The sequence below is a fragment of the Antedon bifida genome, chromosome 6 (assembly GCF_963402885.1).
Source record: "Antedon bifida chromosome 6, ecAntBifi1.1, whole genome shotgun sequence".
NCBI classification, from domain to species: domain Eukaryota; kingdom Metazoa; phylum Echinodermata; class Crinoidea; order Comatulida; family Antedonidae; genus Antedon; species Antedon bifida.
The window spans coordinates 6,772,211-6,799,347 of record NC_136231.1 but is presented as its reverse complement, the minus strand read 5'-3'; the positions used below and the strand labels follow the sequence as shown (position 1 = coordinate 6,799,347).

Here is a 27,137-nt window from a genome sequence, read left to right as displayed (position 1 = left end):
TTGATGCATTCTCTTGTCTGTGTCCTGCTGGTTTTGAAGGCATGTTGTGCGATACAGAGGTCAACGAATGTGCCAACCAGCCATGTCGTAATGGAGCTGAATGTTTAGATCTGATAAATGCATTTGAATGTAATTGCACAGAAGGTTTTATAGGAGTTACTTGTAATGAAAATATTATTGAATGTATCAGTCAGCCATGTCAAAACGGTGCTACATGTAATGACCGTATAGCTGGGTACACCTGCTCATGCCCGTCTGGTTTCTATGGCACCCATTGTGAATTAGAAACAAATGAATGCACATGTAATCCATGTTCAAACAATGCAGTATGTGTTGACAATATTGATTCTTACCTGTGTGTATGTAACGATGGGTATTCAGGAACGAACTGCGATATAAATATTGACGAATGTTCAAGTTTTCCATGTCAGAACACAGGTACTTGCGACGACCAAGTGAATGGATATGTGTGTCTATGTGTTGCCGGGTATCAAGGCTCACATTGTGAAGAGGAGATTCGTGAGTGCGGAAGTAACCCATGTCGCAATGGCGCTCAGTGTGTTGATGAGCTGAATGGCTACCAGTGCATATGTACACCTGGATTTCAAGGCGCACGATGCGAGGTTGAAATTGACGAATGTTCAAGTTCACCATGTCTCAATACTGGATTTTGTTTTGATGAAGTTAATGGATTCAATTGTATTTGTTTGGATGGCTTTGTAGGAAATTTATGCGAAGTTGATATCAATGAATGTGACAGTCAACCATGCCTTAATAATGCTATTTGTCAGAATAACATCAACTTATTTCAATGTGTATGTCAACCAGGATTTCAAGGAACTCAATGCGAGATAAATACAGATGAATGTCTGAGCACACCATGTTTAAATAATGGTGATTGTATAGATTCTGTAAACAGTTACTCTTGTGCATGCCCTACTGGGTTTAGTGGTGTACGATGTGAAGTCGATCAGGATGAATGTGAAATTAATTTGTGTCAGAATGGAGCTACGTGTAATAACGAGCCTGGTGGTTATACATGCGTCTGTGCGGTTGGTTACAGTGGACAGAATTGCGAAGTTGACATAGATGAATGCGACAGCAGTCCTTGTAGGAATAGTGGCACATGTTTTCAGAGCACTGGAAGTTATATCTGTGTTTGCGCGACAGGATTTTTTGGAAACAATTGTGAAACTGAAATCATTGAATGTGGAAGCTCTCCCTGCCAGAATGGTGCGACATGTATAGATCAACAAGGTGGATACCGGTGCCTTTGCATCATTGGTTTCACAGGAACTCATTGTGAGATTGATATTGATGAATGTAGTAGTAGCCCATGCTTAAGTCCAGCAACATGTACTGATGATATTAACAGCTTCACTTGTAGCTGTAGTCTTGGTTTTGGTGGCACACTATGTGAAGTTGAGTTAAACGAATGTGAAAGTAATCCCTGTAGAAACCAAGCAACATGCATCGATTTTGTCGGTTATTATGTTTGCCAATGTCCCCCAGGCTTTGACGGAACTGGTTGCCAAACCAACATCAATGAATGCTCGTCATCACCATGCGTTAACGCACCATGTACGGATCAAATAAACGGCTATACATGTGATTGCCCTTCAGGATTTTCCGGGGATAATTGTGCGAACAATATTAATGAATGCGCTAGCAGTCCATGTTCAAACAGAGGTGTTTGTACTGACGAATCAAACCGGTATGTCTGTGTTTGCGCAAATGGTTTTACTGGTGTAAACTGTCAAACAGAAATTCAAGAATGTGACAGTGACCCATGTTTAAATCAAGGTATATGTACTGAAGACATTGGTGGATACACTTGCATATGTCCACAAGGATTCACTGGTACTATCTGTGAAGTTAACATCAATGAATGTCTCTCAAATCCATGTCTAAACGGCGCGGGATGTTTAGATGGACAAAATGGTTATATATGTTCATGCTTAATTGGTTATCAGGGTGATAACTGTGAAATTGATGTCAACGATTGTGAAGACAATCCGTGTAGTAATGGTGCAGTTTGTACTGATCTAGTTAACGGTTATTCTTGCACATGTATTCCGGGATTCGAAGGTATTCACTGCGAAATACTAATTAATGAGTGTGAAAGTAACCCATGTCGAAATGGAGGACAATGTCTAGATTTTTTGAATGCGTATTTGTGTGAATGCTCTGATGGATTCACTGGGCGTTTGTGCGAACAGGAGTTAGATGAATGCGCCAGTGGTCCATGTTTGAACGGTGCAATCTGCTCTGATAGGTTCAACGGTTACGTTTGTAATTGTGCCGACGGCTACTATAGCGTGAACTGTGACCTAGATTATCCTGAATGCGGTAGCGGGCCGTGCCTCAACCAAGGCGAATGTATTGATCTTATTAATCGGTACGAATGCAATTGTGCTATGGGATTTACAGGTAAAAACTTTTTCCTATTTTTGTAATGATTTATAGATTAAATGTTTTTAGAAAATAGTATTTTTATACATCATATTTATTCAAATATAGACCCCCATGGAGAGCTCTTTTCAAATTAAATTCCTCCTCAAATAAATGCCCCATTTTTTTCTTGTATATTCACACAATACTGTATTTCTATTTGTTTAGAATGTATTGACTGCAGAATATATACAATTTACAAAGAATGTTGATACAATGCTTTATTTTATCACTCCTTGATGTTAATTGTTCAGTAGTTTATTTTACCATGAAACCATGCCATGAAACTAAACTCTGACTCAAATAAAAGCCTTTCTCGAATACACCTCCTTAAATCCCCTCTTAACAAACAACCCAGGGCATTTATTTGAATAAATACGTTAATTATTTTTGTTACTTTACTTGTTTCAATATTTATTCAATTGACTTCTTACAGGTTCTGAAATATTTTATTTTCCAATTGTTTTATTTTGCATGAATTGAAAATGCTACTAATATTTATTGGGATTTGTTTTTATCATGCATGCATTTCGTTTAAATAACATGATTCATTATAATAATTTAATGTAGAATATACACATACATATTTATAGTAATATTTGCTGTATTTCTAATATTTTACATAGACATAAACAGCTCTACCTTATTTTAAATTCTTTTTCAAAATCATAAATGCCAACAACATCAATACAAAAGTGTTATATACATATGAGACAGAATTTGTGTATGATACTGTGATGGTATAATTTTTATTTACTAATAATTGTTTGTATTTACTTCAAGGTACACATTGTGAAACTGAAATAAATGAGTGTTTGAGTTTCCCATGCAGAAATGGAGCTACATGTGAAGACCGATTTGGTTCATATTTCTGTTACTGTGTTCCTGGTTATTTTGGTTCTCAATGTGAGAGTGAGTCAGAGGAGTGCGCCAGTAACCCCTGCCAAAACGGAGCTACCTGTGTTGATTTGTTTAATCAGTATACATGTCAGTGTATCTCAGGGTTTACAGGTGATTATTCAAATTCATATGTTAATGGAGTGGAGTTGTAGCTTTGTGGTTCCTAAGTTCCTAGGTCAAGACTCCACTCCCAAAGACTTGGTATCTTGTCTGTATGTTCTGGTTGTCCCTTTTAAGTGGAGTGATTAAATTTGATATTGGCAATCCTACGCACATGCACCAAATTTATGATGTAAAAGCAAAGAATCAATGATGGCTTATGGTTGTGATTTTTCGGTATTACCGTAGTATCTTTTGTAAAAACAGATGAATTTTTCAACTAATGATGAGCATAATACAGTATATCATACACATTTACAGTATATTTATTAAATGAAACTTTGCAAATTTCTAGCAATTTACAATTAATTCTTTACTTCACTACAGGCTTTAATTGTGAGACAAATATAGATAACTGTATAAATCAACCCTGTCAAAACTTTGGTCAGTGTGTGGATGGCATTGATTCATTTACCTGTGCTTGCCAGTCTGGATATGAAGGGAGTTTTTGCCAAACTGAGACAGATGAATGTGCATCGAATCCTTGTATCAATGGAGGCACATGTGTTGATGCTGTGAATTACTTTGTTTGTTCCTGTATACTTGGATACACAGGAACCCGATGTGAAACTGATATTGATGAATGTTCTAGCAATCCATGTTTTAATGGAGGTGACGGTTTTTTTTCAAACTTTTTACGTTTTTGGTAATATGTCACTCTTAATGTTTTTAAAAAAAATTGTCTGTGGCCCATTTCTTGTCTCTATTTATTTGATTTATTTCTCGTTTGATGACATTCCCTTGTTCTTTTTGAATAGTATTCATGTACATATGCAATGTATGTACACGTGACCAACAGATTTACATCCCATCCAAAGGACGACGCGATAAGATTAAAGTATCTGGCTTTTAAATAGAGCACAGTTTTAAAACCCATGCCTTCGATTTATCATATTGCTTTATAACTTATTTAGACTAAACTTTTATTTTGTAATCTAGGATTCTGTGAAGATCTATTAAATGCCTATCGCTGCCGGTGCCAGTCTGGATTCAGTGGAAGTAATTGTGAAAGTGATGGTGATCAGTGCCTTAGCAATCCATGTCAGTTTGGTGGAACATGTGTGGATCTTGTGAAAGCATACCGCTGTGAATGTCCCATTGGGTTCTCAGGTACAAATTGTGCGCAGGATGTCATTGACGAATGTGAAAGTTTTCCTTGCCAGAACGGAGGTAAGTTGAATTCATTTTTCCACAACCCACATGACATCCTGAAATGATGTTCTTCTATTCAAAATGAATTCTGAAGACCATTTAAAAAAAATTATTATTCCTTACTATAAAGAACTGAAAAATACAATAATAATACTAGATAGTAACTTCCTTGAGAGCGTGCATCTTCACCCAAGTAAATTTATTTTAAATTAATAACAATTAAGAACATCTTTTTAACTTAGTAAAATTATTTAAACTTTATGTAAAAGATATTAAAGGTCTGAAATTTTATTTAGCTGACAAATAATTTAATTGCTTTCTCGATTCTAAGGAAATTGCCGAAATCTACTTGGAGGGTACACTTGTGAATGCACCGGTGATTGGATAGGTACAAATTGCGAGACAGATGACAACCAGTGTGACCCAAACCCATGTCAAAACAATGCACAATGCATTGACCAATTTCAAGGTTATCAGTGTGTATGTGTTTCTGGAACCGTGGGTGTGGATTGTGATTTGGATCTAAACGAGTGTGAAAGTTCCCCTTGCGAAAATGGTGCTACCTGTATTGACCAAGCAAATAGCTATTTATGTGTTTGTCTAATTGGTTATGTTGGGACCACATGTGGCTCAGAACTCTTTGAATGTTCAAGTAGGTAAGTTGCGTAATACATTTCTAAATTATCAAGTAAGTTTTTATTGTTTTTAACTAATATTAATTCACATTGATCATAATTCAACTGCTGGAATGTGTTTAGTTGATTATTTTGAAATAGTTTTGGTGTTCATTTGTTTAAATTTTTCGAAATAGGTTAAATTTAAAATTCTTAATTGCACAACAGAGATAATTTTCATTAACATGTCTTAATAAAAATTATTTTAAATATTGTCCCCGTTTCCTGTTAATAAAATGAACTTCCTATTTTTATTTATCTGTATAAATAATGGATAATCATCATTCATGTTTTCTAATCTTAAAACTATAAGTACCGATATTTAAGAATTACATTTTTTTCTAGTCCTTGTCTTAATGGAGCAGTTTGTAACGATCAAGTAGGTAGCTATGACTGTACCTGTCAACCAGGGTTCATCGGAACAAGATGCGAGTTCAACATTGATGAATGTGCCAGTTCTCCATGCAGTAACAATGCTGTTTGTGTGGATCAGAATAACGGTTACATATGTACATGCCCTGATGGATTTTCTGGAACTTTCTGTGACGTCAATGTAAATGAATGTGCAAGCTCTCCATGTCTGAATGGTGGAACTTGCGCAGATGGAATTGCGATGTTTACATGTTCGTGCCCTCCTTCACATCAGGGTGATCAATGTCAAACTGAATATAACGAATGCTTATCTAACCCGTGTCAAAATGGCGGAGCATGCACAGATCTATTTGATGCTTTCACATGCCAGTGTGCAGCGGGTTATCAAGGACCTATTTGCAGTAACGAAATAGATGAATGCTTAAGTAACCCTTGTTTACGAGGTGGAACATGTCAAGATATCGTTGCCGGTTACCGCTGTTCATGTACTCCCGGTTATATTGGTGATAGGTGCGAAACGGAAGCGCAAGAGTGTAGCAGTAGTCCATGTCGTAACGGTGCCGTTTGTGTAGAACAATTGAATGCGTATCGTTGTGAATGTGCAAGTGGTTTCACAGGCACACAATGTGAGATCGAAATAGATGAGTGCTCCAGTAACCCCTGCTTTAACACAGGTACACTTTTTATTCTGTCTCTCTTTAGCTTTAATAAATTAAATTAATACTAGTCATAATCATCTCTCTGTACTGTACCTTGTTTGAGTATTTAGTATTTTCATGTATTTTACGAGTGTTCTTAGCCCCTATTCCCTCTTGTAAGTCATGATTTGTTACCTTATTTTTGGCTTGGTAACTATTTATATACATCAAAATGCAGAAGGCTTCTCCTTTTTACTCCACCTCTTCACTCACCTTCTCAACAATAGAAGAAATCAAAATTAAATAATTTGTTTTATTCTATTATATGTGATTCTTAATTTTACAATATTGTTTAAATTTAATAATATTATAATGCATCTTAATACTATTTAATTATTGATACTTTCCCATGAAATGACTGAAGGGCAATAATGTTGAGTGGACAAGGGGGGGGGGGGACACTTGTTGCCAACAGTTCTACTGTATAAAATGTGATACAAAACAATTTTAAAGTAGCATGGAATCCACCTAAATGTTTATAAGATGAGTATAGTGAATATTGTGAAATTAAAACCTAGTTTGTTTTTATTTTTAGGTACTTGCCTTGATCTGGTCAACAGATATACATGTGTGTGCCCTCAGTCTTTTACTGGAACAAATTGTGAAATTTTCCTTGATGCCTGTTCTTCGAATCCTTGCGAGAACGGAGCAGCATGTCAAAATGACGGCACCGGTGCATTCTCCTGTAACTGTCCGCCAGGATATACCAACTTGCTATGTAACGAAGACATTAATGAGTGTAGTAGTTCACCTTGTAGTGTAAATGGACAGTGCGTTGACCTTGTTAATGGTTACCAATGTCAGTGTAATGAAGGATACTTTGGTAAGAGGTTTCAGAGTAATTTTAGTCAGTTTGTTAAATTAAAATATGGAAAGGTTTTTAAATAGATGAAAATGAATCTAAGGTGCAAATTGGTGACATGACTATGTGACTAGAAGGACATGGAATTGTTTTCTTTCTAATGCGACAGCGAAGCGGTAGGGACTCCCCAAAATGGTGGCCATATACCTTTTAAATTATAATCATCAATTTAGTGGTGTAAAATATTATAAAGAACTATATAAATCAGAATATATCATTTTTACAGTTCAGTTTTATAAAATTAACTCTTAATTAATGAATAATTTTTTTGTAAGAGTCTTAAATTTGTGCATACAAGAAACATTATAAGAATATGACATAGTAATACGTAGCTGAATAATTGGCGCAACTTAGTGCCGTATCTTATTGGCCGATTGCTGCAGCCATGTTAAATGGTCCCTCTACATTGTAACTCACTTTTTAAGCTGTGTTTGTGATTTGACCATCTAGTTTTTATAAAATGTCTATGGCTGCTGATTTTAAAAAGACACATTAAAACACAGTATTTATATATTTAACTGTTTTGTTTTTAATTCATAGGGAGCCTGTGTCAATTTGAAGTCAATGAATGTGCATCCGGTCCTTGTCTAGGAGGTGGTACATGCATTGATGGCATTGGACAATACAACTGCGAATGTCCTAGCACTCGTACCGGCATACGATGCGAGTTTGAGGCTGCTTGCTCAAATAACCCGTGCCGCAATGGTGCTATTTGCAATCCTCCACCCGGTGGTGTTGGTGATCCTACGTGCACTTGTTTACCGGGATATTCAGGACAGTTCTGTCAAGAAAACATTAATGAATGTGCTTCCAGCCCATGTGGAATTTATGGTAATTATCACATGCATTTCCATTTTTTGTTCCACAGTTCACAACATGGAAATTAATACCGAAAAGCCAGTTTGGTTGATAAATCATTTAACATAGCATTGAAAACGTTTGATTGAACAGTGGAATATAATCTTATAATCGTTTTTTCTTCCCAGGAACCTGTCAAGATTATGTGAATAGTTATTTTTGTCAATGTCAAGCTGGTTATGGTGGAGAGAGGTGTACTGATGTAAGTAGCATTACACATTAACCCGAACACCCCTATTCAGGAGACACATCTTGAAACAAACAAGGGGAAGTATATAATGCAAAATAAAAGCCAACCTTATTCAGGTTCAATTTTATTATGGTTAAAATGTGTTGGGTCTTGAAGGTGATTGATGTACAAGAAATGCAAAGTCTGACAAACTACCTTTACACACAGAAACAAATATTAAAAGAAGACACCTGAAAATTTGTTGTATAAATTAATGTTTTGTTATTTGCAGCCTCAAGAAGTTTGTGACCCGAATCCCTGTAAGAATGGAGGATTTTGTTGCCAGCAGGGTGTATCCAATTGTCCTCCAAATATTCCTCCCGGAGACTTCCAATGTTTTTGTCTGAATGGCTACAGTGGTGATCGCTGTGAAATTGAGATTGACCAGTGCTTGTCTTCTCAAGAACCCCCATGCGCAAACAATGGTCGCTGTATAGATACTGCAAGCTCTTTTATCTGCGAGTGTACATCGGGTTACTCGGGTGACCGATGTGAAATTGATATACCGTGTTCACCAGATCCATGTGTAAATGGAGTTTGCAACATTATCGGGGATACGTATAGTTGTTCGTGTGATCAAGGATATAACGGTCAGAACTGTGATGTTGAAATCCAACCATGCGATAGTTTGCCGTGTTTGAATAATGGACAATGTCAAAACATCGGAGACAATTACAGTTGTACGTGTCCATCAAATTATGTCGGCGATCAATGTCAAACAATAATTACACCCTGTGATAGCAACCCGTGTGTTAATGGCGTATGTACAGTGACGAGTAATGGATATCTCTGCCAATGCAACACAGGATACACTGGGGATAACTGTGAAACGCGTGTTCTGCCATGTGACTCCGCGCCATGTGTTAACGGTAACTGTGTCGACCTCGGGAATTCTTACACCTGTCAGTGTTTGTCTGGGTATACTGGTTTTAATTGCGATCAGCAGATCATGCCTTGTGATAGTGAGCCATGTGTTTATGGTACCTGCTTCAATAATGGTGATACTTACTTCTGTAGCTGCTTTTCTGGATTCACAGGCACAAACTGTGCATCTACACTTCCTCCAATGCCATGTGACAGCAATCCATGTTTGAACTCTGGTACATGTACAAACAATGGATTTGATTCCTTTAATTGCGTGTGTACTGGATTATATATTGGTAAGACTTAGCTACAAATTCATTTTTTTTTTATTTAATCCTAATATGTTGTTTCAAGGTTTGTGTGGCAAAATCAAATGCTGATATAAAGTTTGTGGTACACCACGTATATTGGTTCTGAAAAGAACTGTTTCTCGACGTTTCGATCAATATTCTTTGATCGTCCTCACTCCTTATTATCAATATCCTATTATGATTGGTCACTTGACCGTTAATGAGTGTTTTATTTTTATATGATTACATGGTACAAACATGGTGTACAGTTAACTTTATATCTACATGCATACTGTAGTAAAATTTCATTAAATTGCAATAGTATAATTAAAATTTATTTATTCACAACAGTTAATCAATGTAGTTAAATGTTATTGCTATATTTCATTTGATAATAAAGGTGACAGATGTGAAACCCAGATACCAAGTCCTTGTGATACTCAGCCTTGCCAGAATAGCGGGCTTTGTGTGGAGGCAAGCTCTGCAAGTGGTTTCACATGTACCTGTAGAGGTGGATATGTTGGTGATCTTTGTCAAACTGTTGCTGTGTCGTGTAGTCCAATAAACCCTTGCCAAAATGGAGGAGATTGCTATGAAGATAGCATTGGTAAAATATTTTTTTATGATTTTATCATTGAAAATTAAAAAAAAAAATTGAACACAGAGGAATTAATTTAAACTAATTGTGAAAACAAAGTGAAAGAAAAGAAAGAAGAAAGTAATTTTTAATCTTTTGTTTGTGTATGTAAATTACTTTGGTAGTGATCATCATCATGTCCATATATGGGCACATCACATTTTGTCACATAAAGTTTGATAGTGTAGACAGAGCTTAAGATATATGCATAAAGATTTGAATCATTGACTAAGATGATTTTTGTGCTAATTATGTTTTGATCAATCTCTCCCCCAGGTCCATTCTGTATCTGTGCTGATAGTTATCAGGGATTATGGTGTGACATATCTGCTGGTGTATGCTATCCCAATAACCCTTGTCAAAACGAAGGTATTTGCTGGGACCAAAATGGACAGGTATGTAACTAACCTAGCTATGAAGTAGTAAATACTTTGGTCATAATTGGGGTTAACCTAGTTATAAAGTAAATACTTGTAAAATTAACCAGTTTATACCTTTAGTTACTGGTTTAATTATTCTGATTAATTCAATATATCTTATTTAAAGCTTTTTTGTGATTGTCCTCGTGGCTTTGATGGAACATTCTGCGAAAACGTCATCGTAGCTACTGGATGTGCCGGTAATCCATGCGTCAGAGGTGATTGTTTAGAAGACGGATTAGGACAATTTGTTTGCAGGTGATTATTTTAAATATTTGTGAAAAAAAATTTGTGTATTTATTTATATTTGTATATATTTGTATGTGACAAACAACTGATATTCCTTTTCAATGGTAATAAATACCAGTGATTAAAGTACAAATAGACTGGATGATAGCACCATGATGACAATACATTACTATGAAAGGGTTTCTGCATTTTTCCTGAATAGATAGATATTTTTAAAAACTTCATTGAATGAAAATGTAGATAATTTCGTTTGTCTACTTATGATGATAAATCGATTAAAATATGCTGTTGTTTGTTTATTTAGATGTCCGCCTGGTTACAACGGTCAACGTTGTGAATTTTCAGATGACTGCAGTATCACCCCATGCCAGAACGGAGGGGTGTGTAACTTGTTGAATGGCATCTACGAATGCTCATGTCCGAGTGGTTTCAGTGGTACACTTTGTGAACGTGTTTCTGACCTATGTTTGTCAAACCCATGTCAGAACGGTGCGACCTGTGACACAGTAGGATCAGCTTATGTTTGTAACTGTATACCAGGTTAGTGGAGTAAACTTCCCTGTATATGTTTATGTTCCTCAGTTAATTGTTGTAGATATACATAAAATTGATTTATGTGAACTTCTTAAAAGTCATTGATTAATAAACTTTATTTTCTAATATAGAACTGTTCAGTGTGTTAGGTACCCATGATATAAGATAGTTTTTTGTTTTGAGAACTCCAAAATTCCTGACATGATAGCTTTTGATCAGTGCTGATTTGACCATTTCCCTCTAACTGTAAACAAAACAAAACTTTCTGTTTTATTTTAGGATACTTTGGTACATCTTGTGAATTTGATAGAGATGAATGTATTGGAAATTCTTGTCAGAATGGAGCTACTTGTCTTGATCAAATCAATTTTTATACGTAAGTTATAGTTCTTTTTTAATGTTTTTGTGATTGCTAAATAAATTCAATGTCATAACTTCATTTTATAAGATAATGTTGTGCTTTACAAATTAGTATTCAAGTATTTATAAAGGAATATTTATTTATATAACATAACATAGTTATTAGACAATAAATTACTGCAAGACTAACTCATACCTATGCCATAGGCATATACACGTTGCTTTATTTTCCTTCTCTTGTCTCGCCGTCCTCCACACATCTAAACTGTCTGGTGCCCTCTACATTTTGTTATTACGCACGTAAACAACGTACCTAGGTTTGGTGTTTTTTGTGCATGAATACAAATGCATACCAATAATATATCCTAACTTTTATGGTTGCTCCATTTATTTACAGGTGTGTATGTGCTGCGGGTTATTCTGGTACTCTATGTGAAATACAGTCAAGCTGTGCTAACCTCCCTTGCCAGAATGGCGCTGTCTGCTTCAACGTACCCAATTCTATCTATGGCACAACATACACATGCCAGTGTACAACAGGTTATGCAGGTTCCAACTGTGAGAGTCTACAAGATGCATGTGCACGGAATCCATGCCCGCAAAATGTGCCATGTCAGAACTTGGCAGACGGTTTCTCCTGTAATTATTGTGCAAGTAAGTATTACATATTTTACAGATATTGCCTGCTTAGAGGTGAAATATAAGATTTGACATCCCCGAGGGAAAGATATCTGTTATAGGCTATGTAATATTGAAGCTTAAGGCCTACCTAGTTTAAAATGTGCACATGTAGAAATGGTATTTCCTGCACTTGTGAGATTGCCTTACTTAAACCGAACATGATTGAAATGTTTAATTCTCTTTTCAAACACATTTTTTTTTTTATTTCAACAGGCAATCCTTGTTTAAATGGGGCTGGATGTAGTTTGGATGTATCTAATATAATGGGTTACACCTGTACATGTCAACTTGGATATACAGGTGACTTTTGTCAGACGAATATAAATGAGTGTGTATCTAACCCATGTACAAATAATGGAAATTGCCAAGATTTGGTAAGGGCCTCTTGATATTCATTCATCAATGAAAGTTTATTGGAATGACTAAAGTATTAATATTTCACAGTAGCCTAAACTCTGACTGCTAACTGCTAATGAGGCTATCAGTACGGTTAACTGTGCATGTAATTTTAACTTTTCTATAGGCATGGTCTGCCATGCATGTAATAAGTTAGTCGACTGTACGTCAATTTCATTATTTTCTATTGGCACAGTCAACTGGTCTAATACCTTGTGTTCAAAGTTTACTTTACATGAGATATACAGTACTATGGCTGGTAATGAAATTAGCCACACTCCTGTGTTTTAAATGGGCTGAAAGAGAAAAAGAAAATATGATTTTATACAAGTATTATAAATAGTTTATATAATTATTATCACTGTTTCTTTATGCTATTTTCCAAGACTTGATTGCACAACCTTAAAAAATCATCCCCACCATTCCTACTGTACTTAATGATACCAGGGATTCTAATATAACCATCTATTTTCTTTTAGGTAAATGGATACATATGTAACTGTTTAAACCCATACTTTGGTACATTTTGCCAGAACACCATCTGCGACAACATTCAGTGTGCAAACAGCGCCCCATGTTTGCCATTGACAACATCTACATTCTCTTGTCTTTGCCTCGTTGGAACTACTGGGACAACATGCTCAGAGAGTATGCTATACTTCTTTATTATTCATTGGTATTTATTCATATATAAATACCAGGCAAATTACTAAAAAAAACGACAATGCTGTGGATATCAGTGGCTGGATCTCAATGGATATACAAAATAAAATAAGCTAAATCAAATCAATAAAGTAAAACAGCCAAGAAAAATTTTCAGTTGAATTGAGTTTAATTTAAAAAGGCAAAAAACATGAACATTAAAAACATATCAACAAATATATTATAAAATTAATTCATAAAAATATATATATTATAAATACTGTATAGACATTTTAAAATGTGTTTAGTCATAAAACAAGATTTACAGTTAAATTTGTTTAATACTTATTGTAATTATTGTATTCTTATATGACTATAGGTTAAGATATATTATATTTTTGGTGTAAATAACAGTTTTATGTGTATTTTTTAGGTTTATCTGTACAGATCCCATCATTTGGTGATAACAGCTATCTACAATACAGTCACACATTTACATCTCCACTGGCTATCACAGTGTCCGCTTCATCAAGCCAGTCAAATGGGTTGATACTTTATGTAGTACCTACTGTAGAAAATGGTAATGTTTTTAATTTATTGCAAAATATACTATTTTGAAACTATGTATTTTTTTCCAGATGCTCAGCTTTTTATTATATTAATCCTCTTATACGATATTTCTTGCGAAAGTACAGTATATAGTTACAGTATCTATAATATTATCTTTTTCATGTAGGTGACTACATGGCGCTTTATTTACAGTCAGGAAGGATAGAGTTTCGAATGAGGTATAGTCTGCTTCCTAGCGTTGTATCTCTGACCAGTCAGCTATCGTATGGAGATGGTAACTTTCACACTATTGATATTGAGCAATCTGGACAGAACTTGTTGATATCTGTTGATGAAGCAGACAGACTGTCCACAGTAGTTAGTGGAACAACCTTCACTGGATTGAGTAATGTGTATGTTGGTGGATTGGCACCGGTAAGTAGATTTTCATTGTTATAATTCCAGAATTGTCTTGCCAGTACAAAATGGTTATTGGAGCAGAATGTTTTGTTTGCACATTTTATCTGATGTCAAAAGAAGTATTATAAATAACTTAATATATAGTAAAAATAATTTCCCTTCACATCAATGGAATAACGTTCCAAGTCTACAGCCTTTTTTTAAAATACAATTAATACTGTATGGAAATTAGTAGTTTTATTTTAAATGTACATTTATAAAAGACACTAACTTTTCAATAAATTATGTTTAGAATGTTATACCACGAGTATCCTTTGTAAGAGACACATTGGACGGCTGTATACAAGACCTACAGCTTAGTGGCCAAGTCATTGATCTGCTTAATTCTTACAATGCTGGCGCTAATATAGGAAACTGCCTCGTGGATGTCTGTGAAAATATTGACTGCAATGGAAGAGGACAGTGTGTTGAGCAGGTACAGTTAATGTTGTATGAGATTGATCTATTTAGTAATCATTATTCAGTCTAATTTACTATTTTATAACCTTTGAATGAACTAAAAACAATATTGTTGAAAAGAATACTCTATTGTAAATTAGCAATAGGTAGTTTACATATCAGATGATACAATTGAATATTAATTCGATTTCATTTTCATAAAATGAAGCTTAAAAAATATAATTTTCTGAAAATTTAAGTCTAGTTGGGTTGTTTTCTGCCCCTCACTTGGGTCGTTTATTGCCAAACCATTTCTTCAAAATTGCCTTTTTTTTTTCTTAATCACCTTTATATTCAACAAACTTGATTTTGCAGACTGGAAGTAGCTATGTGTGCAGTTGTAACTCTGGATATGGTGGAATAGACTGTGAAGCCTCAATCTGTGTTGGTAATCCTTGTCTGAATGGAGGATCATGCCTTGATAATCCTGAAGGAACTGAATGTTTATGTCCCATTGGATTTGCGGGTCCAGTATGTGAAACAAGTATGTACATTTATTGTTTTTCTTTAAAAAGTTTTTAGTGTAAAATAATTGCATAATTTTATCTTTTTTTCCCCTGGTTACCACTTCAGAACCAGACTTTGGTCCTGTACATTATTAGCACATTGGTAGACAATTTCCTACTTTTGAATGTATGTACACAGGATTAATATGTTTACGTCCCATCCGAAGGACGAGGTAATGAGAATAAAGCATCTTGTCTAAGGATACTAAGGCACAGGCAGGTCTCAACCCCATTCTCGCATGCCTTACCATTACATAGGTTGTTGTCTAAAGTAATATGACATCATCATGTCCGTATATGGCCACATTTTTTGTGACATAAAGTTTGATAGTGTAGACAGAGCTTTAGACTCTGATTTGTCACCAAATTACTTAAATATTTTATGAATATAAAATCACAGACTCTCTGAAGACCAAAAACATATAGGGTTGGGTCCTACCATTTAAAATATTTCAGAAAAACTATCTGGAATATGAGAAAGCCCATGTATACAGGTTTTTTAATATAACATTTTTTTTTTCAGGCGTTCAGACAGATGTTCCTTTCTTTTACCAAAATTCCTACATAAAGTTCCCATTGCCACCAGATTCATCTGTACTTAACAGTCTTGCCTTTACGATACAATTCCGTGCGGAAGAGCCCGACGGTCTTCTGCTGTACAGTCGTCAAGACAACATCATGGGTGATTTCTTTGCTTTATCATTGACAAACCAACGAGTTGAGTTTGAATTTAATCTTGGTAGGTTATATATTTAATAATTTTGAGATTTTATAAAATAAAAATTACATTTTGAACTTGTTTACAATGTGATCACATGATTAATTATGTTTATCAGTGAATCTCAAGCAAATTTCAACTTAATATATTTTATGTTTTTAAATGTTATTTCCATAATATTTAAGAAGAGTGGTCCATCCAGCCGAAGCTGATCATTATATTATAAATGTAACCAAAATATTTAAATTATTTGACAGGAGGAAGCACAGGTCAGTTGGTTAGTGACATTATACCTCTCAACACATGGGTTACGGTAACTGTTATAAGGACAGGGATAGATGCTCAAATGGTTGTCTCAGGTCAGAGGTTAGTACAAAGGTCATTACAAATATAATCTAATAGAGCTAGAATAGCAACTTTTTTATTTTAGAAAGTAATTTAAAGCATGTACTCATTATAGAGTACTAACATTTTGGCGAAACTAAGACCAATTACCAGAAGGCAATGAAAAAAACTTACAGTAATGTGATTAAACTAAATCTACATCTTACTACATATTCTTTGACTTTTGAATATGTTTTTCTGAAGAAGTTTTATAAATAAATCTTTTTATAATGATAACTTAATAATAATTGCTTATTTTTGTCTTATAGCACAAAACTTGGATCTGCTGGTGGGTCTTTGACCTCTCTCAATGTTAACCCAGAAGTGTTTGTTGGTGGAATGGATGATCTTACTCCAGCGTCATTGAGGGCGCAAGTGTTTTCTGGTTTTTCTGGCTGCATATTATCATTAACAATACAAGGACTTACTTATAGGTAAGTGTAAATGGAATACCCGATTCACATACAAAAATGCAAGAAAATGTAAAAAAAAATTGTTACATAGATAACTCATCAGTAGTTTATAATGATGTAATTTAAACATAATAATGGAATATGCGCAAGATACCGCGATGTTTTACATTGGTGTGATCTTTACCAACTTGTTGAGATTTACATAGATTTATAATGGTAGCACTTTCACATGTTCTTACCAATTTATCAATATGTTACATTTTGTAATATTGTTGTACTTGTGAATCAGGTATAAAACTCTTTCTACACTATCAAACTAGTTTGACAAAAAAAGTGTGATGTGCCCAAGTATGGTAGTGACATGCCCAAACATGGTAGTGATATGACATCATCATGCCCATATATGGGCACATCACATTTGTTTGTCACATAAAGTTTGATAGTGTAGACAGAGCTTAAGACAAAAAAGGAAATAATCTTACTATCTTTATATGTTACTTTGAATGACTAAATACAACATATCCCCAATGAAAAACACATAGTGAGAATTGTATGTTTCTATCAAGAATCGGATTAATGACAATGAATTCTGTTTTATACTGTGGATGTCATTCCTGCAATCAGTATTAAGAAGTGTTTGTTTATAACTAACAATGCATAGTTATTAAATCATAGTATAAATATATGTTTGTATTGTTTCTTTAGCTTCTCCTCTGGTGGATACATAAGCGGGGCTAACATTGCACAGTGTGATGAAGACCTTTGTCAGGCTACACCCTGCTTAAACCAGGCTACATGTGTAACAATCCCTGGCTCCTACAATTGCAACTGCCAGCCTGGGTTTACAGGAACAAATTGCGAGTCCAGCACAGACTTTTGTTTAAACAATAATTGTGCAGCTGGCTCTACGTGTATTTCTGGTACGAACACGTTCACATGTTCCTGCCCCCTTGGGAAAACCGGTGTGACGTGCTCAGACAACTTAGGTGAGTTCTACGCAACAATAACAAATTAATAATTTGTTTCTAAATAAAAAACATCCCTTAACAATAATGGTATAATCAAGTAGTAGTGGAGGTGTAGCTTGGCTTCCAAGGCACAGGGTTTAATCCTAACTCATAGTTGTAACGGTTTCTACTCCAAATCTAAAATGAGATAAGGATGATAAACCATAGGTTATCTATCCTGTAATTGGCCAATTTCTCACTGTTGGATGCATATGAAATGAACATCCAAAAAAAATTAAATTATTAGTTACAGGTGATACATTCATAGAATCTTTTTAAAAATACCAATGAAATACTATTACATTTTTTTTTTCTATTTTTTTCCCCTCTATTAAAAAACAGATACTATTACTTGAGTTTTAAATAATTTTATATATATTTTATTCCCATAATATACAATAATTTCTTTGATGTAAATTATTATTTTTTATCCACAATATATTAGATTTAACATCCTTGATACCAGAATTCAGTGACACATCTTTTATCACGTTTGGTTCCCCTGTTGGTCTGAATCAAGAAACTCGTATTAGTCTTTCAATCAGGCCAACGTCTGGCTCAGGACTCCTGTTGTACATGGAGGATCAGTTCAACACTGCTGGTGATTTCTTTGCCCTTGGCATCATAAATAGCATGGTACAATTTAGATACAAAATGGGTTAGTATTTTTGTCATTTTGATCCATATACTACATATAGATAACCTGTCTTGCTTGTGTTTGCAGTTAAGAACAAGTGCTGATTTACATTACCACATTGCTGGTCAATAGTTGTTATCTAATCAAACTCATAGCATGAATGTTCAATTGGTTTAGTTGTAGGGTGTGAACATCAAACAGAAGACCCGATTTTTGTTTTGTTTGTTTGTTTTTATTGTTTCTCTGCACTCACATAAAACAAATTAACATTGAAAAAACAAAGTTACACTAGGTTTTTTAAAAAGTGTGCAGAAGGAGGCCAAAATAGGTTTGGAGACAAACTTTAAGTCATGGCCACCAGATTAAAATTTAAAAAATATATAAATTAAAAATAAATAAATATATTTTCTTCAACTTTGACAGTTATTTCAAGTTTCTTTTTCCCCCTTTATTATCTACAATAATCAATACAATCAATATATCCTTTAACATTTTAATAAAATGATAATGAATTACTGCTTTTCTAGTTCATATGTCAGCCATATTTCTACTTTGAATATCATTGTTTTTTTTTACCAGGGGGAGCAACAGCAATTGTTGGCAGTTCCATAATAAGTTTGAATAGTTGGCATCAAATTACTGTTACAAGAATGGCACGTACTGCTGATTTGTATGTAGACAACATAAGATACACCATCCAGGCGGGAGGAACAGCAGTTAGTTTAACAGCAGACAGCAGCCTATTCATTGGAGGTCTTCAGGACTTTACAATACTTCATCCAGAAGGTGGATTTGTTACTGGATTCTCTGGGTGTATCCAAGATCTTCAGGTTCGTAGTTGAACTTTTGTTTTGTAAATGAGGATTTACAAGAGGTATTCAGTCAGATTAAAGTCTATAATTACAATTCATGTAATTTGATACCTCTTATGTATGTATGGATGCAGTTGGAAACTCTCTATCTTTTATAATACAGAAAAAAAAAGTGAAGAGACATTATTAACCACTGAGGAGATATAAAATTGAAAAACATTATCTTAATTTTGAATACAATTTACTGCAGGAATGCCACACAAATGATTTTACTTATTGCTTATTTTTAGATTGGTGGAACTACATTCCTTTCATTGCCATGGGAAACAGCATTAAGTGGAAGAGATATCAGTTATTGCTCATTTTCACCATGTACCAGCTCTACCTGTCTAAATAATGGAATATGCCGTATTATCAGTGACCAACAATTTGAATGTATATGCACCTCAGGGTGGACAGGTCAAACATGTGACACGGGTAAGGCTTTTATTCTGCCAATATTTTGTTGTGAGTAATTAGATGTATAACATTATTGATAAAAGAATATGTCAAATATTAATTCTTTATTATTATTTAAACTACAAAAATGTGTAAATATTTCAAAATTGATTTTAATTATTTTGTCTTCTTTTTTTCAGTGAGCACAATTAGTGTTCCATCATTTACAGCATTATCATACCTATCCTTCAACTTCATACTTGTAACGTCTTCGAACACAGAGATAACAATAGAGTTTAAGCCTGAAGACAATGATGGATTACTTTTATGGAACAGTGAAAACAATGATTTCATTGGCCTTGGCTTAGTAAATGGCAGTGTTCAGTTCGCATTCAACTTGGGATCAGGTATGAATAGTAGTAGAAAATAATTACTCATTAATTACATTAATTGTATTATGTCTTTAGGCACATGTGGTCAAGGATTAGCAATAGTAAATTAATCACTGTCCTATCATATAGGTGGTAATACAGGGACTATTTTGTAAACCAGTTCACCGGGGTAACCCCCTACCGTGCCGATATTGTTGGCTTTTTGGGTACGGTAAACGGCGCCCCTGCCTTAACCGCTTGGCCATCTGACTCGCTTAATCCATAATTACACATGTTTGTGGTCCAGTATGGTGTATTCTTGGGCCAGTGCTGTATATTCTTGGGCCAGTGCTGCATATTCTTTCTAATGGTTAGATATTTTTAGCCCTGTTAACTAAATTAAAATTACCTTTAAAAAATATTTTTCACAAACTACACGAAATTGATAAATCCTTCATGAAACAGTCTGAATATGTAGGAACTTAACTTATTTTTGTATTTTGTTTGTTTTTTTTAAAGCCTAATATTAATTGTTAGACTCAATAGCTTAATAGTAGCTATAACCAGTTTATCTTCACTACCCTATCTAAATGTTTACTATTCTTTAATTTCAACAGGAAGTTTGATCCTCACTAGCTCTACTGTAGTAAGGCTGAATGAATGGAACATTGTCAGGGCTTCCAGAAACATAAAAGATGGCTCTTTAAGTTTGAATGATGATTTTGCTGTGACTGGTACAACACAAGGGTCAAGTGTGGGATTAGACACAGGTGTAATTACATTTGTAGGTGGCATTCCGTCTACTGTAAGCCTGCCTACAGAAATTCTGTTCAACAGTGGTATGTACTATTATATCATTAGGCCTATTATTATTTATTTATTTTCATCTTTCACCTCCAACTAAACATTATTAATAATAATGCGACATTTATATAGCGTTATTTCGTAAAGATCAGAGCGCTTTGAGTGTTTGTTGATTATTATTACCGTATATAGACATTCATTATTTGTATACTAATACACTATTGCATTATTGATAAAAGGGCGCTATATAAATGTGGTATATTATTATTATTATATACTAATAATATTGTATATGACTAAGTATAAGATGAAATTTGAGGAAGATTTTGGAATATAAAAACTTAGATTGTATTAACAATAGAATTTTGAAAAGAAAATGGTTTTGTATCTGAATTTAGCCTAAATTAGGGAGAGTGGTTATACTTGAACATTGAATTATTCTCATATAGAGTGAAGTAGACATCACTAATGCTTGGTTCCCACTGGAGACGTAACACAACGGCGTAAAGGCCAACTCAGACAGCGTCCTACGACGAGGCCTGACGAAACGTTTTGACTCGTTGGTGCTGTCTGAGTTGAATCCCGACGAGACGAGTCGTCTTGCGATAGCGTCGGGCGTAATTCTTAGGTCGTCGCGAGAACTTTAAACATTTTTTTCCGGACAAGACGACTCGTCGTGCCATGTCGTACGACGCTGTCTGAGTTGGCCTTAACGCAACGTAAGGGATTTGACCAATCACAAGCGATAGATTTATTCGACTGTCGCTTGTCATTGGTCAACTCGTCTTTGTGTTACGTCCTAGTGGGAACCAAGCTTAAGCGTGTACATTTCTATGAGCATACATGTGAGTGGGAAGTAGATAAAAAAAACATGTAATCAATTTATTTTGGCAGGTTTTGTTGGCTGCATTGTAACAGTTGACATCAATACTCAAGATGTTGATCTGAGTAGTCCAGATGACGGTTTAGATGTATCAGAGTGTTTAGACAGTGTCTGTAACCTCCAAGATCCCTGCCAAAATGGGGCTACTTGTACAGACGCTCCTAATGGATTTATCTGTCAATGTCTACCGGGATATCTTGGTAAGAAATAGTGCATTAGTTGACACCGTACATATTTTAATACTTTATTTACCTTTGTTTAATGTATATCTATGATATAACAGTTAAAATGACAATCTTCATATGTTATAAATAATTAAAATATCATTAAGGTTAATTTGAAATCGTAAAGATGAGGTATAGATCGCATTGAGCAGACTAATTACACAGATGTTAAACGTGTGGGTATAGCTTTGGGAATCAGTACAATTGAGTTAATCTTATTGACCGTGAACATTTTCAACATAGTCTTAAGAATTATATGTTTACTATAATGATGCCTTTTTATCCTTAGGTGACGTATGTGATCAAAGCGCATGTGATAACTTAGCAAGTAGTCAACAATGTCAGAACGGTGGCACCTGTTATGTAAATGAGAATGGACAACCTTCATGCTTGTGCACAATTGACTATTTTGGAGATCTATGTGGTCAAAGTAAGAATAGTTTTTATTTCAAAATTATCTCCTCTTAAAGATATAATATATCCGCCTGAAAAAATAATTTTTTAAACATTTTTTGTTGAATTTGCCATTTTAATAGTTATTCATTTTGACCAAAAAATCAAGAAAAAATTACTTAACTGAAAAAATGTAATTTAATGCAAAAATTACTTAAATTGTCTGGCAGACAATGAGTTTTTGGTTAAAATATATAGAAGTGAATAACTTTCTAAAAGCTGCAAAATGGCCTATTTAAAATCGGATTTTATTCTTCATTTTTTGTGATTTTGGGGGACAATACATCTTTAATTATAAACCACTTTAGAAATCAGCTGTGAAAGCGATAAACATATAATAATCCAAGTGGCCCCTTGAAGTTGGCCATAGTGTTAAAATATACATTTCTTCTTGTATCATGGCAAAGTGTCCCTTCAATAGTGTTTCTACTGTAATTACAAAATAAGCAAATTCAAATTAGTTAAGTTTCAATACTTGATTCATTTAGCATTTAATATACTGTACTAATTCAAAATATAATACCAGATATAAAGGTAAGTAAAAGTGATTTGTTTCGTGTTATTGAATTTTCTGATTAAACATTGATATGTATATTAATCATATATTGATATAAAAAAGATTTTAGTCTTGTCTGAAGGCTTTATAATCAGTTAATGTTGCGACCATGAATAAGAAGAAATCCACTGAAAGTTGTCGGTCTGTGACTGTTACTGTATACAGAATTATGAGCAGGAACTTCCAAGTATACACGATCGCCAAATCTCAGTACGATTATAGCTGTGTTACTTGCAATGTCCGAGTGATCGTCCTGATCAGCGTTAAAAGCTGAGACGACTAATTTTCCATTGTGCATAAGCTTCACATAAACATCCTCAGCGCTGCTCTGTCGCATGGCATGAAACGTGAAGTGGTAAACACCTGGCGTGTCACAGATGTATAACCCTGAGCGATGATCAAAATCTTTACCAACATCAGTTACTTCTGCGTCAAATGTTAAGATTTGTGCAGCGTTGCTGGATTTTAATACGGTTGTACGAACAGCTGTAAATGCAGAATATTGATACGAACTCAAACCCTCTTCAAGTATGCCTCCTCCCTCACCTGGATTGACAACACCAGTACCTGTACCTGGAGGGCCAGGTGGACCCATTAGTCCAGGAACGCCATGTAAACCAGGTGCCCCATCTTCTCCCTTCTGTCCTGGTTCTCCTGGTAGCCCAGTTAACCCTGGCACACCAGACTGTCCGTCTAAACCCTGCACACCTGGGCTTCCATGTTGGCCTGCAATTCCTGGTTGACCAGGAGAACCATTCTTTCCTGGTTCACCAGCTGGACCTGTTGGGCATTCTATTGGACAGACTTGTTGATCCGGGTCTGGATTTGGGTTAGGATTAGGATCAGGATCTGGATCAGGATCAACTTCTGAAACAGACGATGAGAAACTTTTCTCCTGACCATCGCATAAGAGAATCCATGGCACTAGAAATGCAATGAGAAACTTGTTCATTCTGAAAGGAGAAAGAAAATTGAATTATGTATTTTAATAATATAATTTATACAATACAGTACTGTAGTTGTAATTATTTACTAGAATATCACAATATAAAAAATACAATTATTTTTTAATTCTCACTAGATTAAGTTTAAAATAGATATTTTAAATTTTTTTAAACTCCTATTTGCAAAATCAAATTTCACAGATTTGTTTCCTTTTTTTTTATATGAATTGTTTCGATGTGCTATATTATTAAAAGTACCAAGACTTGTCCCATGTCTTTTTTATAATATTTATGCATTATTTTATTTGGTATATGGGCAGTTTTGAAAAAAATGGCTCCAAATTGGGACATATCGATTTTTTTTTCTGAAAATGAAAGTTGCATATATTTCTACCATTTATGTCTTATTATGTTGACACAAGGTTAAATTCTAGGGAACAAATCAAGGATCTGACAAAACAATTTGATTAACCTTTTTTTTTACATGTTTAATACAAAAAAACAATTTTATTTTTTGAGAAAAATATGTAAATACTTCTTTTGATTTTTATAAGTATTTATTAGTATTTACAATATTTGTAAGTTTCAACTGTCAGTATACTAATTGGATAACAGAAAAAATACAATTTTTTTACATACAGTAGACAAAAATAGAAAAAATAAAATAAATATAAAAAAAAAATCATATGTTTTAAAACCAGTATGCTAAAAGTTTTTATTTTTAAAATAATCTGTTGTACAGAAGCTTGTAACTATTTTTTTAAATGACAACTTGGTAAAACCAATAAATACTGAAAATTTGGACTTCATATGACAGGGTATGGCAATACAGTGTTCCGCTATTGAAATGCTATACAGTACATTGCTCTGTGGGGTGTTACACTCCTGACATTAGTATTTACTATTTTAGCATGGTTATGAGAGCAAAACAAAATCATGAGGTAGACATAATAGTGGTAAAAAAGATGTGTGTTTACACAAACATTACAATTCTAATGGGAAATACTGTACTTATAACAATAATAATACATTAATCGCAATTCTAATATACTTTAACCATGTTACACTCCTGACATTTTGGGGTAGTTGATAGGCAATTATGAACCATTCATTCATTAAATTGATAACTGCATTCAATATCATATTTTTGAGTGCCACAACAACTACTGTCAACATTCAAGAAAGAAAAATGGCTTAACTTCCTACCTTAATTTAATATTTTTAATATTTCTTCCAAATATTGCAATTTGTCCTCGTTTTTTAAAAAGTGGTTTATTAATGTCATATCAAATATTTTAAGTAACGTATACAAGATAAATGTCATCATGATTGCTTTTTTTTAAATTTATACAATTTAATTTTTCAGAATATGCATCTGCCAGTTAAATTTGAGGAGTGGTTTTAGTGTACTAGATCATTGAAAATGCGTATGCATTTTTTCATGTCCAAATAAAGTGTTACACTCCTGACCATTTCTGCATCATAATCGGGCATAATATTTTTTTGCAAACACATAAGAAGATAATCTTTTGACACAAAAATAGTATTATGTTTGCACATATTTCAGAATAATTCTGTAATCTGGAAATGGCTTCAATTTAGTTATACTAGGCAAAAACTGAAAGGAGCCATTTTTTTCAAAACTGCCCATATTATCTTTCCAATATGAAGTGAAAAGCCATCTATAAACTAGACTAACAAGTACATAATAATCATGAAAGAATAAAATTCTAAACTGAGACTGAGTAATTTTTGAATGACAGTATCCAGGGTACATAACCTTTTAAATTTGCTTGGAAGGAAACTTATAATTAAGTTAAGTCCTAGAAATTCTTAGTAAACCATTCTAAGCTACTTGTTTTGCAAAATAGTTAATTTTATTGACTGTAGCAAAAAGCAGTACTCATGGATTTATATATAGTATTGTTAAAACAGATCTACTGTAATGCCTGCTCATCGATTTATGAGAAATGTATCTTAAGAAAAGTTGAAAATATTATGATGAAAGACCCCACTTATTACTGTTAGTTTTAATAGATCTGGCATTAGACTACAACCACCAAGAGTTAATTTATGTAGAACTAGGAAGTCCTTTGTTGTAAATAGCATTCATATGTATAATTCAAACGATAATAATTGAGTTGAATTTAAGCTTTAAATTTAATAATAATATTGACACAAAAAGATGCTAATTTGCTCATTTAAAAGTGTTACTATGTCTAGGTGGTTGATTTTGTTTTATACAGTTTATGTCAAATTTTATTACAAGAAAACCATGGCTCTTTATCTAATTAAACTTTCTTGAAATAAATTTGTCGCCTGTATTATGCTAAAGTTAGATTGGTTTATCGCCCATGATACAGGTGTCACAGTTTGTCTATTATACTGTACAAGTAGATAGAGTATGGACATACCAAGAATCGGCTATGCATACAGGTGATAGACAAATTGAATAGAATAATAACGTCTTACTTAAAACAAAATAATATGAGAATTTAATCTACAAATTAGCAGTGAATGAGTTAGTAACAAAAAACCTTTATAATCTGATTTCAAATTCCAAGCATACAAATTAGTTAAGTACACAATAAATTCTACAGTAAAAAAGGCCATATACATGGCTGCAGTAGTGTGCGCAAATTTGAGTTAATGTTTACCGACGGACCAACCGACCCCCATAGTGAGCTGTAGAGTCGCGTTTGCGACTCTACAGCTAGTAGTAGGAAACAAAACCCCAAAACTGTGGAGAAAGCTTCTCTACAAACAAGGAGGCTTAAAACATATATTTCCCCTTATTCGTTTCACAGGAAAGTGTCACATGAATAGGGGTGTCCTAACGAAGGGTTATACCATGGTTATACTGCATCCTTTCTTTTAATTACCAAGGTGCTTTAAGCTTTTTCTTTTTTTAAGTAAAGTATTAAGTAATATCAAACTATGTATGCATGACAAAGCTTTAAAATAGAATTAATAATGCATGAAAAAACTTACCTTGTTTTTTATTGTGACGTTAGCAGACACTACAGGCACCCACCCTGACTTCTTTGAAAAACTAAACTGTTTGGCTTGCCGCTGACAATGTTTTATGAAAGC

The 27,137-nt window shown here is 34.1% G+C and overlaps 2 protein-coding genes across 3 annotated transcripts in view; one reads left to right on the top strand and one right to left on the bottom strand.

The window, feature by feature from the left end:
• LOC144844128 (uncharacterized) overlaps window positions 1-27,137 on the top strand; it is a 39,532-nt gene that overhangs the window by 8,840 nt on the left and 3,555 nt on the right. Inside the window, exons 8-39 of the mRNA XM_078700868.1 lie at window positions 3,235-3,462; window positions 3,838-4,122; window positions 4,450-4,680; window positions 4,994-5,318; window positions 5,682-6,382; window positions 6,942-7,229; window positions 7,809-8,099; window positions 8,255-8,328; window positions 8,588-9,515; window positions 9,910-10,116; window positions 10,423-10,541; window positions 10,693-10,823; window positions 11,119-11,354; window positions 11,628-11,724; window positions 12,106-12,362; window positions 12,603-12,763; window positions 13,265-13,433; window positions 13,861-14,007; window positions 14,164-14,411; window positions 14,689-14,871; window positions 15,210-15,378; window positions 15,924-16,139; window positions 16,376-16,484; window positions 16,772-16,936; window positions 17,621-17,901; window positions 18,368-18,580; window positions 19,139-19,389; window positions 19,662-19,848; window positions 20,010-20,216; window positions 20,798-21,019; window positions 21,879-22,067; window positions 22,381-22,521. Of these exons, the coding sequence (XP_078556994.1) occupies window positions 3,235-3,462; window positions 3,838-4,122; window positions 4,450-4,680; window positions 4,994-5,318; window positions 5,682-6,382; window positions 6,942-7,229; window positions 7,809-8,099; window positions 8,255-8,328; window positions 8,588-9,515; window positions 9,910-10,116; window positions 10,423-10,541; window positions 10,693-10,823; window positions 11,119-11,354; window positions 11,628-11,724; window positions 12,106-12,362; window positions 12,603-12,763; window positions 13,265-13,433; window positions 13,861-14,007; window positions 14,164-14,411; window positions 14,689-14,871; window positions 15,210-15,378; window positions 15,924-16,139; window positions 16,376-16,484; window positions 16,772-16,936; window positions 17,621-17,901; window positions 18,368-18,580; window positions 19,139-19,389; window positions 19,662-19,848; window positions 20,010-20,216; window positions 20,798-21,019; window positions 21,879-22,067; window positions 22,381-22,521 (7,656 nt within the window). The remainder of the gene's footprint in view (window positions 1-3,234; window positions 3,463-3,837; window positions 4,123-4,449; window positions 4,681-4,993; window positions 5,319-5,681; window positions 6,383-6,941; window positions 7,230-7,808; window positions 8,100-8,254; window positions 8,329-8,587; window positions 9,516-9,909; window positions 10,117-10,422; window positions 10,542-10,692; window positions 10,824-11,118; window positions 11,355-11,627; window positions 11,725-12,105; window positions 12,363-12,602; window positions 12,764-13,264; window positions 13,434-13,860; window positions 14,008-14,163; window positions 14,412-14,688; window positions 14,872-15,209; window positions 15,379-15,923; window positions 16,140-16,375; window positions 16,485-16,771; window positions 16,937-17,620; window positions 17,902-18,367; window positions 18,581-19,138; window positions 19,390-19,661; window positions 19,849-20,009; window positions 20,217-20,797; window positions 21,020-21,878; window positions 22,068-22,380; window positions 22,522-27,137) is intronic.
• On the bottom strand, window positions 634-27,137 carry LOC144844146 (complement C1q-like protein 2). 2 transcript variants are annotated; one of them, XM_078700895.1, is made up of 3 exons: window positions 27,036-27,137; window positions 23,544-24,053; window positions 634-645 (listed from the first exon to the last, which is right to left on the bottom strand). In XM_078700895.1, exons 2-3 carry the CDS (start codon window positions 24,050-24,052, stop codon window positions 642-644), a joined length of 513 nt encoding a protein of 170 aa, XP_078557021.1. In that variant the 5' UTR covers window position 24,053; window positions 27,036-27,137; the 3' UTR covers window positions 634-641. The 2 variants fall into 2 exon arrangements, with proteins under 2 accessions (XP_078557021.1, XP_078557020.1); XM_078700894.1 differs by lacking the exon at window positions 634-645 and having other exon boundaries at window positions 22,501-24,053.

Bases quoted from the DNA above. Each gene is read 5' to 3' on its own strand.
- LOC144844146 (XM_078700894.1), bottom strand. From the start codon at position 24,052: ATGAACAAGTTTCTCATTGCATTTCTAGTGCCATGGATTCTCTTATGC.